Here is a 13,691-nt window from a genome sequence, read left to right as displayed (position 1 = left end):
GGTGCTGCTGCCTGTCCTGGCCCCCATCACCCTGCCGAGCGCCTTGGTGCTGCTGCCTGTCCTGGGGCTGGGTAAGAGATGCACAGTCATGATGACCCTTGAATAGTCCTTCCACTGCTTTCTGGGAGGGGCTGGTAGGTCCCTACTACCCCCACCCCCATCCAAAGGTCCACAGGCTCATGTGCACCGGGAGGGGCAGTCCGGGCTGCACACACTGTTAAAGACGCATGGAACAGATGTGCATCAACTGTTCTGAAATTTGGTGGCCTCCTTTTTTTTTTTTGAGATGGAGTCTGGCTCTGTCGCCCAGGCTGGAGTGCAATGGCGCGATCTTGGCTCACTGCAACCTCTGCCTCCCAGGTTTGAGTGATTCTCCTGCTTCAGCCTCCTCAAGTAGCTGGAATTACAAGCACCTGCCACCACGCCTGGCTAATTTTTGTATTTTTAGTAGAGATGGGGTTTCACCATGCTGGCCAGGCTGGTCTTGAACTCCTGACCTTGTGATCCGCTCGCCTCGGCCTCCCAAGGGGGCCTCCTTTTTTTAAAAAAAAAATTAACAATTTGTCCCCCTATGTCTTTCTTGATGCACTTACTGTTAGACCAAAAGCTTTCTTGCTCCACTGCCGGAAGGAAAAGAAAGGCTGGTGGACCCAGCCTGTGAAAGGCGGCGGGCTGTGTGCAGGCCCCCACCACTCTTCATTCCTGACCTCATTGCAGTGGAGACACAGTTATGGGAATAACCTACAAAATGAGGAGGCCTCATCTGGCAAATCTTTGCTAATCCCACTGCCGGCTGGGTTTAGCCTCCATCTGTGCTCCCAAAGAGCCTGCTCCTTATGCCTTTCCCTTCTGCCATGGCCATGCCACTCAAGGCCTCCCCATGTCTGACCTGGTTTCCTTGCCCTCACAGCAGCCAAAGAGGCCTTTGTATCTGCAAATCCATTGCTCTTGCTTCTGACGTGAGAAGTTTAATTAGAGCCCAGGTCGGCTTGGAGGTCACCCAGATAAGTGGGCCCCGTGACACAGACGGGGAGAGGGGCAGACAGCAGCCGCCCACAGACAAGAAGGAAGCATAAAGTGCTATGACCACCGAGATCTCCTGGCCCATCAACTCAGCTGGGGCGCCAGGAAACTGTGAGCGAATTTCTAAGTGTCCCTTCCTCCTCCTCCTTCCTTCCCTCCCTCTGCCCCTCCACCCCCTCCACCCATAGAGCAGCTTTTGTGGGCCTCGCCCATGAGCCATCTCTCTCTGGAAGTGAGAGGAGAATGTGATTAAAGTAAACACACAGCGCTAAGCTGCCTGCCTACAGCACCAATGCATAGCATCCCAGCACCCAGAGCTGGAAGGGGCTCAGAGCACAGGCACCCAAATCCCTGTCTCTCTACCTGCCCCACAGCCCCGTGTCCCAGCAGAGAGGAAGGAAGCAGTGCAGAGTGCCCAGGCCATGGCTGACGGCTCCCAGCCCAGCTCGGCACCAAGCTCCTGTACACTGATTCTGCATCCAACCTAGGCCCATAGCCAGTGCCCTGCGACTGCCACACACACCCAATGCCTGGGAACAGGAGTCAGCCTGGTGGTGCGCAGACCATGAGATTCAGAGCCAGACAGGCTGGAGTGTGATCCTGGCTCTGCCACCTACCTGCAGTGTGACTGGACTAGTGAGCTCTCCTGCCTGAGACTCAGTCTGCGGATCTGGGAACTGGCAATGCTGATGCCCCCATAGAGTAGTTGTGGGGTGTGGAGGTTAAGTGGCTGGAATGAGGCAGGTGCTCAGTGACATGAGGTTCCTGCCCCTGTCTGGCTTTCCAGGCTCTGGCTCCTGGCAGGCCACCCACCTGCCCTGGGATTTGAGGTCTCACATCCCCGGGTGCTGCTCAGAGTCACTGACACACTCACAGCCTGAACAGGAAAGGCCAGCTGGACAGGACAGAGCCATCCGTGTGGCTGGTGTCTGCCCCTTGGGTGGAGGGCCAAGAAGGCCTGGCAGGTGGCACAAGCGTGCACACCTCAGCTTGCTTCCCAAACCTGCCCACTGGCATCCCTCCAGTGCAATTCCACGGGGACCTGAATTTCAAGAACAGCAATGTGTTCTATTATCCCTCACGCTGGAGACAGACATCCACGAACCACAGCAGGGACGTGATTCCACTAATGTTTCTGCATGGCACGGGCCTTCGAAGGTACAATGAGTCTCGGAGTTTCCTCTCCATAGAGATGAACAACTCTAATCATCAGGATGATAACAGGTTTCAAGCCAGAGGATCACTGCAATCCCAGAACCGACGCATGATTCTCTGTACCAGAGGCCATAGGTAGAATTTGGAGGAGAAATAAAATTGATCAGGTCAGCAAAGGCCCCACAAATGCAGGTATATAAGAATACAGGCTGTGACCGGGCACAGTGGCTCACACATGTAATCCCAGCACTTTGGGAGGCCAAGGCAGGCAAATCACCTGAGGTCAGGAGTTCAAGACCATCCTGGCCAATATGGTGAAACCCTGCCTCTACTAAAAACACAAAAATGAGCCGGGTGTGGTGGCAGGGGCCTATAATCCCAGGTACTTGGGAGGCTGAGGCAGGAAAATCACTTGAACCCAGGAGGTAGAAGTTGCAGTGAGCCAAGATTGCACCACTGCACTCCAGCCTGGGTGACAGAGAGAGACTCCATCTCCAAAAAAAAAAAAAAAAAAAAAAAAAAAGAGAGAGATACAAGCTGTAAACAGGCAGCTTGGGTGAGGAAAAAGCTTGGTTCAGTGATTGCCAAAAATGTAAATGTGATCTGAGGCCACATAATTAAAAGTATTATATTTAGAATCAGGGAAGTGGAAGATCCTGTGTACCTGGAACCTCAATTTTATCTGAAACAGAAGAAATTTGGAAAAATGGAGCTGTTTAGGGACCAAAGGGCCCCAAGTGGGAGGAGCCTGGAAACTGTAGTGTGGCAGGGCAGGTCTGGGGCCGCTGACTCAGGAGAAGAGAGGAGGGGCCGTGGGGCCTCTGAAGAACTGGTGAGCAGAAGACGAGGTGGCCTCACTCGTGTGGCCCCCCAAGAAAGGATGACCCCAGGCAGCCCAGCTTCAGGCCCTCATGAAGCACTTCTTATCAGAGTTGTCCGAGGCTGGCTTCCCTCAAGTTTTGGGAGGTGGCGAGTTCCCGATACTAGAGGCATGCAAACAAGGAGACCTGGCTGTCTCCTTGTCTATTACTGATGCTGCAGTGGGGCAGGAGCTGCAGTAGGTGAACTCTGAGCCAGCACCCAGGTTCCCTGCTGCAGCCCCGCTGGGCCAACATGGCCCCGACCCACCTTCTCTCGGCTGCTGTGGGCCGTCAGGGAGCGGTGGGCTGCCCCTCGTAGGGCTGTCCTGTAGTTGCAGAAATTCCCTGTTGGGTCCATCTGGTGCTGGAAGGAGATAGGGAGGCGTGTGGGCAGCTCTGTCCAGGGGATGGCCGGAGGCACCCGGCAGCCCAGCAGCCTCATTTACCTCGAGGATGAAAAACTTGGCTGTCTTCACTTTGGCCCAGGTCTTCTTTAGCCTGGAGACAGGGCTCATGTTCATGCCAGCTGGAAGAGGGAGGGAGAGTTGGAGAGGGCTGCTTCTGGGACAGGGGGTCCTCTGTTTACCTATAGCCCCTTGGGCTCCACCCTGACCAGGGCTGGGGGCTGCAGGGCTCAGTCTGTCACACGGTGGGTGGGTGAGGGGTGCTGGTGGACATCATGCTCAGGTGGGCCTGCTCCCACCATGCCGGTCCCATTCTGCACCGAGCACCTGCACTGGGCCCTCGTTCTCTCTGGGTCTGGGGACATACCACCAAGCCCCCGCCAAACATCCCGACGGGGCTGGGCTTGCCTCAAAAGGCATGGCTCCCCAGGACCTCTGAGGCGGGGACATAGGATTGCCCAGGCCTTCAGACAGCCCAGCCCACGCCCTCCCGCTGCTCAGTGGCGGGCCCTGGCTTGCACTCTGCCTGCCTGGCTGCACCCGCTCCGACCTCTGGGGGGGCCTGTGCACTGGGGACTCCAGGCCCGAGCCGGCCCACTCACAGATGATGGCCATGAGGGAGTTGAAGTTGCCGATGTTGAAGCACTCGCGGGCCACGTCGATGAAGAACTCAATCACCTGGGCCCTCTGCTTCTTCTTGGCTGGCTGTGGACAGGGCAGCAGAGCCTCAGCAGTGACACACCTCCACCCTGCCCTGACCAGGCCCGCTCCCGTCACCCGGCCCTCTTCGCCTTCTCTAAACCCACTGCACAGCTGGGGCACTTGAGGCCCAGGGTAAACAGGGTCTCAGAGCGCTTCACGGGCCGAGCCAGCAGAGCCCAACGCCATAGAGGGCTAGGTGGGCCCGGTGGGGCACAGGCATTCCCTGTAGCCCTGGAGCTGCTGAGACGCACCTTCACGAGATGCTCCATGGCTCCCCTCCAGCGCCCTCCTCCCTCTGGGCCCAGCTCCCACCCAACTCCTCCCCTGAATTAGAGAGCCCCACCCACCTTCCCCCAGCCCTGGGCTTTCTCCCCTTGCTGGGGTACAAGCTGGCCCTGAGACCTGTCCCTCGAGCAGCCTCTCCGCGCTCTCCATCTAACAACTGTGTGACTGGTAAACCTTTGTGGTCGGGCGCTTGGGACTTCAGACCCGTCTGATGTGCAGAACCACACCGTGTCCTTCCCTGGCCATCCTGGGCCACAGCTGGCTCCCTGGGAGGCTCAGGCCAAGCAAGCTTCACCCGGGCTCGGCCCTCTCGCCTGCAGCCTGTGGCGCGAGGGTGTGAGTGGGCTGGGCCAGGGGGGCCTGCGTTGCATTCTTTCCACACAGGTAGGTGTTGCTTGCCCACCAAAGATATAGCAAGGGTCTTTACCGCCACCAAGGAAGTGGGGTGTTGTGCTCTGAGATGTGTCACCAAACCCCCTTCCAGGGGCTGTCTTGGCCACAGAGAGCTGCCCACCCAAAGCCGGCCCTGTCCTTTGAAGGGCAGCCCGCCCTGTGATGGAGGCTGAGCCAGGTGGGGGAGGCCACCCGTGTCTGTCGTCACATCGTCGCATGGGGCTGCCTCCTCTCTACGCTTGTCCGCAGGTGTGGACCCCTCATGAACACGTGCCCCATACTCGGTCTCAGCACCTGCTGCGGAGAGCCCGGCCTGCCCCGGCGCTGCCTCTAGCCTGGTCCTGGGATGAGCGGCCCCCTGGGCTTCATCTTAAGGTGAGAGAGTGGGTTCAGACGAGGGCCCCTCTGCTGCAAGGAGGAGGACGGGTGGGTGTGGCCAGGCAGGACTGCGACTCAGTGACAAGCACGTCTGGCCCCACGCTGCTGAGTTTTGGTGCTTTCCAGGAGCAGCTGGAACCATGGGCTTTTACGTGTATCTCCCAGTGCTTAGAGGTCAGATCACGTCCACCTCTAGGTCCCGAGGAAGCCAAACAAGGCCAGTTGCAGGCCAGGCTGCCCAAGGCAGGCCGGCACAGATGGAGAGAGCAGAGCCACTGGGGCTGCGAGTGACTGCCTCTCACTCCTTCAGCAAACCCTCTCCAACACCCTCTGTGCCTGGCCAGTGGATCTGTCCTGGGTTCTACTTGGAGGGAAATGTCACTGCAGGAAAGCTGGTATCACCTGGAGTCCTGGAGGGGTGCCCAGCCTGGCATTGGACTTGGAAATGAACAGGACTCAAGGTGTCCTTCCGGTTCCTTCCCCAGTAGGCTCCTCCCAACTCCAGCCGCCTTGGGCTATGCCAGGTGGTGTCCACCCTGGCTGTCTACTCACCATGCAGATCTCAGTTGCCACCAGGTAGCACAGTCTGTTGAACCATTTCACGTAAGCCTCTAGGTTGCTGGTCTTGTCACTAAAGCAGGGCTAGAAAAAACACACAGGACCACATTCTGAGCCTTTTTGTCAATCATCTTTTAGAACATGAAGTCAGTTCATGATCCCTACGACCCGGGAAATGTCAAAACCCCCAAACCGTCCAGAAATACCAAAGATTTGGTGTGTACCCTTTTAGTCCTTTTAAAAATACATTTTAAAATGTAACTTCACACACACACACACACACACGGACACACACACATACACGAACCTCATTATTCCTGGATTCTGTATTTGCAAATTTGCCTCCTCTCTAAAATGTATTTGTAACCCCAAAAACTTGTGTCATTTTTGTGGTCTTCTGTACACATGCACGGGGTGGCAAAAATATTGAAGTCATGAGTGTCCGTGCACATCTCCAGCAGAGGCGAGGCAATGCTCTGTCCTCCTGCATCTCACTCTCAGACTTGGCCTACTAAGTATCATGTCCTTTACATTTTTGTACTGTTTGCTGATAATTTCACTGTTGAGAAAGGCCCCCAAGCATGGTGCCGAAGTGCCGTCTAGTGTTCCCACGCAGGCAAAGGCTGCTCTGTGCCTCACAGAGAAACTGTGTGTAACATCAGCGTTCAGCCATGAGAAATAGCACTGTTGGCCATGAGATCAATATTAATCAATAATTTATATTAAATAATGTCTTTAAACATAAACACACATAAAACAAAGTGATATATGGATCTGTTGACAAAAATGCTGTGATGAGAGGCTCACAGGGAACCTAACCTTGCATTTCCCCGGGGAGCAATGGTTCCGTGCTCACTCATTCAGTGTTTTTGACTTTATAGAACGCAGCTGCTGGGAGTAATGAGCGCCAGCTGTGTGTATGCATGCATCTATCATAACCATATATATTCCCGTACTTTGCTATGCAAACCTTTCCCTGTGCCATAACATATCCTTTGGAAACAAAAATTTTAAATGGATATAGAACTTTCCACTGTATAATATACCAGCATTTAAAAGATGAAACTTAACATAAATGTGTTTGTTAAAACTGCCAGGGTAGGCCAAGCGCGGTGGCTCACGCCTGTAATCCCAGCACTTTGAGAGGCCAAGGCGAGGGGATCACCTGAGGTTAGGAGTTCAGGACCAGTCTGGTCAACATGATGAAACCCCGTCTCTACTAAATACACAAAAATTAGCTGGGTGTGGTGGCAGGTGCCTGGAATCCCAGCTACTCAGGAGGCTGAGGCAGGAGAATTGCTTGAACCTGGCGGCAGAGGTTGCAGTGAGCCGAGATCATGCCATTGCACTCCAGCCTGGGCGACAAGAGCAAAACTTCATCTCAAAAAAACAAAAACAAAAAACAAAAAACTGCCAGGGTAACTTTTTTTCTTTTCTTTTTTTTTTTTTGAGACAGAGTCTCGCTCTGTCGCCCAGGCTGGAGTGCAGTGGCCAGATCTCAGCTCACTGCAAGCTCTACCTCTCGGGTTCACGCCATTCTCCTGCCTGAGCCTCCCGAGTAGCTGGGACTACAGGCGCCCGCCACCTCGCCCGGCTAGTTTTTTGTATTTTTTAGTAGAGACGGGGTTTCACCGTGTTAGCCAGGATGGTCTCGATCTCCTGACCTCGTGATATGCCCGTCTCGGCCTCCCAAAGTGCTGGGATTACAGGCTTGAGCCACCGCGCCCGGCGGTAACTTTCAATAAATAGAGGGGAAGATGGAATGGGAGACCTATTCATTCAAAAGAAGCAAAGAAAGGAGGAAAAGTAAACAGATAAGGAAGATAACTACATAGTACAACAGAAGATAGCAAGAACAAACTCTTATGGATTAGTGATTATAACACTGTAATTAAAAAATGCAGCTGCTTGCCACTTTCAAGAGATACAACTCCAAACACAAAGATATAAGTAAAAAAAAAAGAATATATATCTGATAAATATTATGTAGCTATATTAATATTGAACAAAATAGACTTTAAGGCAACAAAAAAGATCCTAAGGCAAAAAGCTTTAGGAGAAATGAGAGAGTAATTGCATAATGATAAAAGGTTCAACTCATCAGGGATATGTCACAAGTCTAAACTTGATTGCAGCTAGTAACATAGGTTCAATATATGGAGGCAAAAATAATCAGAAAGGTGAAGTTCTTTATAAGGAGAAGTTGAGTCCTACAGTCACATGGAAGATTTTAACACACATGACGGTAATTAATAGGTTAGGGAGATTGAAAAAGAAAAACCAAACGAAATCCAGGATGAATATGAATCTGAACAACACAATTTGAAGTAATAAACAAATATGGAAACTTGAACTTAATTTCTTGAGAATATGCATTCTTTTCAAATGTAAAGAAACTTAAAAAAATTTAAAAATAATCTATTGCTCAAAGATGAAATCATAATGGAATTAGAATGATAATGAAAATATTAAAAAATAAAACTTGGGGGGCTGTAAATAAAAATTTATGTAAAGAGAAATCATCTTTCATGCTTTTATTAGAAAACAAGGATAAAACAGGCTGAACATCCAACATAAGAAACTAGAAAAGAATAACAATATAAATCCAAAGAAAGTAGATGAAAGGAAATAATAAAGAGTAGAGAAGAAAGAAATGAAATAGTAAAAAAAACTACAATCTACAGAATCAACAAAGTAAAAAGATCTTTATTTGAAAACATTAATAAAATTGATGAACCTTTGATAAGACTGATAAAGAAACAAAGAGAGATGTAAATAATCAAAATACTACAGATGAATCAATGTGGATGTGAAGAAATTAAAAAGATACCTAGAGAATATTACAAATAACTTTATGTCTATAAATTTGGAAACTTAGGGGAAATGGCCGAATTCCTAGAAAAATATAAATTACAAAACAGACTAAAGAAGAGACAGAAAACCTAAATAGTCCTATAACCATTAAATCAATAACAAGAATAAACAAAGAAACAAACAAGAATAACCTTGAATCAGTACAAGAAAGTCATCCCTCAAAGAAAATATCAGGCCTAGATGGTTCCATTGGCTAATTCTACAAAATGCTCCAAGAATAAGTAATTCCAGTCTTTCAGGAAGAATAGAGAACAGGGTAAGAGAAACAAAGACGACACAAGAACAGTGTCAGAAAGGGAAATAACAGTTCAGTCTCACACTGCAGAAATCCTAAACAAAACATTAGCAAACCAAATCCAGGGATATGTGAAAAAGATAACAATTTCATTTATCCCAGTTTTGTTTATCTCAGAAATGCAAAGTTGATTCAACATTGATTAAAAAAACAGCCTGGTGCAGTGGCTCACGCCTGTAATCCCAGCACTTTGGGAGGCCGAGGAGGGTGGATCACTTGAGGTCAGGAGTTTGAGAACAGCCTGACCAACATGGTGAAATCCTGTCTCTACTAAAAATACAAAAATAGCTGAGCTTGGTGGTGGGCACCTGTAATCCTAGCTACTTGGGAGGCTGAGGCAGGAGAATCTCTTGAATCCGGGAGGCAGACATTGTAGTGAGCTAAGATCATGCTATTGCACTCCAGCCTGGGCAACAAATGCGAAACTCCATCTCAAACTACAACAACAGCAATGAAAAACTAGGCCAGGTGAGGTGGCTCACACCTGTACTCCTAGCACTTTGGGAGGCCAATGCAAGCAGATCTCTTGAGCTCAGGAGTTCTAGACCAGTCCGGGTAAACATGGTGAAACCCCGTCTCCACAAAAAATACAAAAATTAGCCAGGTATGGAGGCGTGTGCCTGTAGTCCCAGCTACTTGGGGGGCTGAGGCAGGAGGATCACTTGAGTCCAGGAGGTTGAGGCCGCAGTGAGCTGTGTTCACATCACTGTACTCTAGCCTGGGCAAAAGAGCAAGACTCTATCTCAAAAACAACAACAACAACAACAACAACAAAACCCAGAACAAACAGACAAACAAAAGATTTATATTAGTTTTTATTTTAAAAACTAACATAAATAATCAGCTAATAGTTTAAAGGAGAAGAGAATATGTGAGTAACAGGTCCAGAAAAAAAAAAAGAAATTTAACAACCATTCATGATGAGAATTCTCAGAAAAATAGGAAGGAACAGGATACTTCCTTAAGCTGATAATAGACATCTAAAGAAATCCTGTAGCAAACATCATACTCTATTGGGACACGTTAAAAAAATTCCTTTGAAAATCAGGACAAAACAAGAACGCCAGCTATCAATCCTTCTATTTGACATTGTACCAGAGGTGCAAGTTAGCACAATAAGTTAGTCAGGCCGGGTGCTGTGGCTCATGCCTGTAATCCCAGCACTTTGGGAGGCCAAGGCGGGCAGATCACCTGAGGTAGGGAGTTCGAGACCAGCCTGACCAACATGGAGAAACCTTGTCTCTACTAAAAATACAAAATTAGCTGGGCGTGGTGGCGCATGCCTGTAATCCCAGTCACTCGGGAGGCTGAGTCAGGAGAACTGCTTGAACCTGGGAGATGAAGGTTGCGGTGAGCCGGGATCGTGCCATTGCCCTCCTGCCTGGGCAACAAGAGTGAAACTCTGTCTCAAGAAAAACCAAAACAAAACCAAAAAAAAAAAAAAAAAAACCAAAAGAGTTACATTGGGCAGTGTTACTCTGCAATAACAAATCATCTCAACATTTCAGGATTTAAAATGACAGATTAAGGTCTATCCATCACTCTTGTCTACCTATTACTGGAGGGTTCTATTCTATGACTACCACAGAACTAAAAAGAATAAGGATTGGAAAGGAGGAAACAAAACTGTCATTATTCTCAGATGTACTTGTCTACATGAAAAACCCCAAAGAATACAAATTATTAGAATAAGAATGTACAATGTTGTCAAATTTAAACTTGATATACAAAAGTAAATTACATTCATTAAACCAGCAATAAGCAGACAGGACATACAATAAATACACACTTGAGGTAATGGAAAACTAAGGAGTCCTGTACTCATTTTTTTTTTTTTTGAGACAGAGTCTTGCTCTGGCGCCCAGGCTGGAGTGCAGTGGTGCGATCTCGGCTCACTGCAAGCTCCACCTCCCGGGTTCACACCATTCTGCCTCAGCCTCCCGAGTAGCTGGGACTACAGGCGCCCACCACCTCGCTTGGCTAATTTTTTGTATTTTTAGTAGAGACAGGGTTTCACCATGTTAGCCAGGATGGTCTCGATCTCCTGACCTCAGGATCCATCTGCCTCGGCCTCCCAAAGTGCTGGGATTACAGGTGTGAGTCACCGCACCTGGCCCCGGTGCTCATTTATTTAAGAATGTGCATTCTTTTCAAACATTCAGAAATCTGAAAACACACTTTAAAATAATCTATGCACATAGATTATTTTATACATAATAGTAAAAATATGCAAAGGTACCTAGGGAAATAAACCTAACAAAATCTGTACAAGACTCTTGATGGAGAAAATTACTAGACGTTAGAAAGATACTACAGAGCAGACCTAAGTGAACGGAGGGACATACCATTTTTATGCATTGGCAGACTCAAATGTAATGAAAAATAAATTCTTTCATGAAAACGCAAATTTTTCCCAAATTGATCCATATTTAATATATTCTAACGAAATCTCTACAGGACTTTTCATAGAAATTGACAAATAACTCTAAAACTTAAATAGAAAATGAAAGGGCCAAGAACAGCCAAGCCACACTCCTAAAGAAGAACCGGGGGATTTGCCTCAGCAACAATCAAGACTTATTATGAAACTGTAGTAATTAAAGCAAAGTGTCTTGACACAGAGACAGAGAAATAGACCAATGGAGCAGAACATCCAGGAACAGACCTACACGTATATGGAAAGCTGACATATGAGAGTGACATGTGTCAGAGCACGTTGGAGGGTAAAGGAACATATAACAGTGTTGCAGAAACAATTGGTTATTTGTCTGGAAAAAAATAAAAATGAATCTCAACTTAAGCCATATACACAAAACGAATTTCAGATCAAAATGTGAAGGACAAAACTTCAAAACTTCCATAGGAAACATAGGAGACTATCTTTATGACCTGAGTAGGGTGTAGGGAAGGATTTCTTAACCCCTCACCCCCATCCAAAAATAAATAAATAAAGGGAAAGTTTAGTAAATTTTACTAGGTGAAACTTAAGAACACCTGTTCATCAAAAGACATCATAATGAGGATGAAAAGCAAAGCAAACAACTAGAAGAAAATGTGCAGCACATTTAACTGACATAGGATCATCATCTAGTACACATTTAAAATAAAACAAAAACGATACATTCTTAAAAATCCTTAGAAGACGACAAACCATCAATTGAAAACTGGGCAAAAGTCAGAGACAGGCATTTTATAGAGAAGGAAACAAGAATGTCCAAAAGATGCTCCATTTAACAGTTTGACAAAAATTAAAGCCTGACAACTTCAAGTGTTGATGAGGGTGTGGGATAACTTCCCGCTGGGAGTGGCGACGCCCAGCCTCACCTGGCGTTACCTGGCAAGGCTGCGCACATCTTGACCCTGCAACCCAGTAATTCCTCTTCCCAGAAGCAACAGTCCCCAGCCTGTTGTCCCTGGATTCCAGGGGGTCCCTGGGACTCTTTCAGGGGGTCCACAGGCAAGGCTATTTTTATAATAACACGATGTTACTGCCTTTTCCACTGTGTTGAAATTTGCACTGATGGTGCAAAAGCAATGGTGGGGAAAAGTGTCCAGTAGAAGAAAAAAGGGAATGTGACTTAAGAATGTCCTAAATGAGGTAAAACTTTTAACTTTTATTCAGTCTAGAGTTTTGAGATTTTCCATATTCTATGTGACATAACGGTTTGTGCACACGAAGCCCCTCTGTTGCATACGGAAAGCGTGCTTGTTGTTGAGGGAAAGCACTTCATTCACATGTGAGCTGAACGGGCCACTGCTTTCTTGGAGTACCGTTTCTGCTCTAAAGAAGGACTGCTAGACATACTATGGTAATTCAGACTTCAGTGTTTGGCTGATATTTCCTTGAAAATGAACACAATGAACCTGTTGTTTAAAGAAGAACAACTGAAATTAGGGAAAACATTTCAATTGGATGGTTTCCATAAACAAGGAACTATAATTCTTGTACATTATTTTTCATCTTTGCTGTTTCCTTGAGCAGGCTCATGTATCATGCAATTATCTAAAGTATTTGTAAATATTCTTGTTACCAGAGTAGTTGTATTATATTTTAAAATGTAAGATGATTTTTAAAAGCCTGAGGATTGACCTAAGATGCAATTGTATGGACTCTATCTACTCTGGAGGGTGGGAAGGATGTCAGCGGAAGTTTTAAGACTTATTTTTTTGTGCCATCAGATATAGGTAAAAATAATTGGGCAATTCTGCTGTTTAAACAGGAACGATCGGCCTCCTTGGCCCTAAATAGAAGGGCTGATAGTTGTTTTTTTTTTTTTTTTTTGAGATGGAGTCTCGCTCTGTCACCCAGGCTGGAGTGCAGTGGTGTGAACTCAGCTCACTGTAAGCTCCGCCTCCTGGGTTCACATCATTCTCCTGCCTCAGCCTCCTGAGTAGCTGGGACTACAGGCACCTGCCATCAGGCCCAGCTAATTTTATTTTGTATTTTTTAGTAGAGATGGGGTTTCACCATGTTAGCCAGGATGGTCTCGATCTCCTGACCTCATGATCCGCCCACCTCAGCCTCCCAAAGTGCTGGGATTACAGGCATGAGCCACTGCGCCCGGCTGGGCTATTTTAAGTTGATTATTTTATTGCAAATTAATCCAACCTAATTCTTTTTAATTTGGTTGTATGTTTTTCTTTGTTAAACGATGTTTAAAAAATAAAAAATGGCAGGGCGCGGTGGCTCAAGCCTGTAATCCCAGCACTTTGGGAGGCCGAGACGGGCGGATCACGAGGTCAGGAGATCGAGACCATCCTGGC

The 13,691-nt window shown here is 47.5% G+C and overlaps 1 protein-coding gene across 2 annotated transcripts in view; it reads right to left on the bottom strand.

Moving 5' to 3' along the window:
- Positions 1 to 13,691, bottom strand: part of RASGEF1C (RasGEF domain family member 1C) — a 58,097-nt gene that overhangs the window by 11,799 nt on the left and 32,607 nt on the right. For both annotated transcript variants that reach the window (XM_017863973.1, XM_017863974.1), the window contains exons 7-10: positions 5,753 to 5,842; positions 4,045 to 4,147; positions 3,485 to 3,564; positions 3,307 to 3,402 (exon numbers count right to left, since the gene is read on the bottom strand). In XM_017863973.1, the coding sequence (XP_017719462.1) occupies positions 3,307 to 3,402; positions 3,485 to 3,564; positions 4,045 to 4,147; positions 5,753 to 5,842 (369 nt within the window). The remainder of the gene's footprint in view (positions 1 to 3,306; positions 3,403 to 3,484; positions 3,565 to 4,044; positions 4,148 to 5,752; positions 5,843 to 13,691) is intronic.

This window comes from Rhinopithecus bieti, unplaced genomic scaffold (genome assembly GCF_001698545.2).
Source record: "Rhinopithecus bieti isolate Rb0 unplaced genomic scaffold, ASM169854v2 scaffold_73501, whole genome shotgun sequence".
Lineage (NCBI taxonomy): Eukaryota > Metazoa > Chordata > Mammalia > Primates > Cercopithecidae > Rhinopithecus > Rhinopithecus bieti.
Note: the sequence above shows the minus strand (reverse complement) of the source record. Positions and strands in the feature narration are given on the sequence as shown.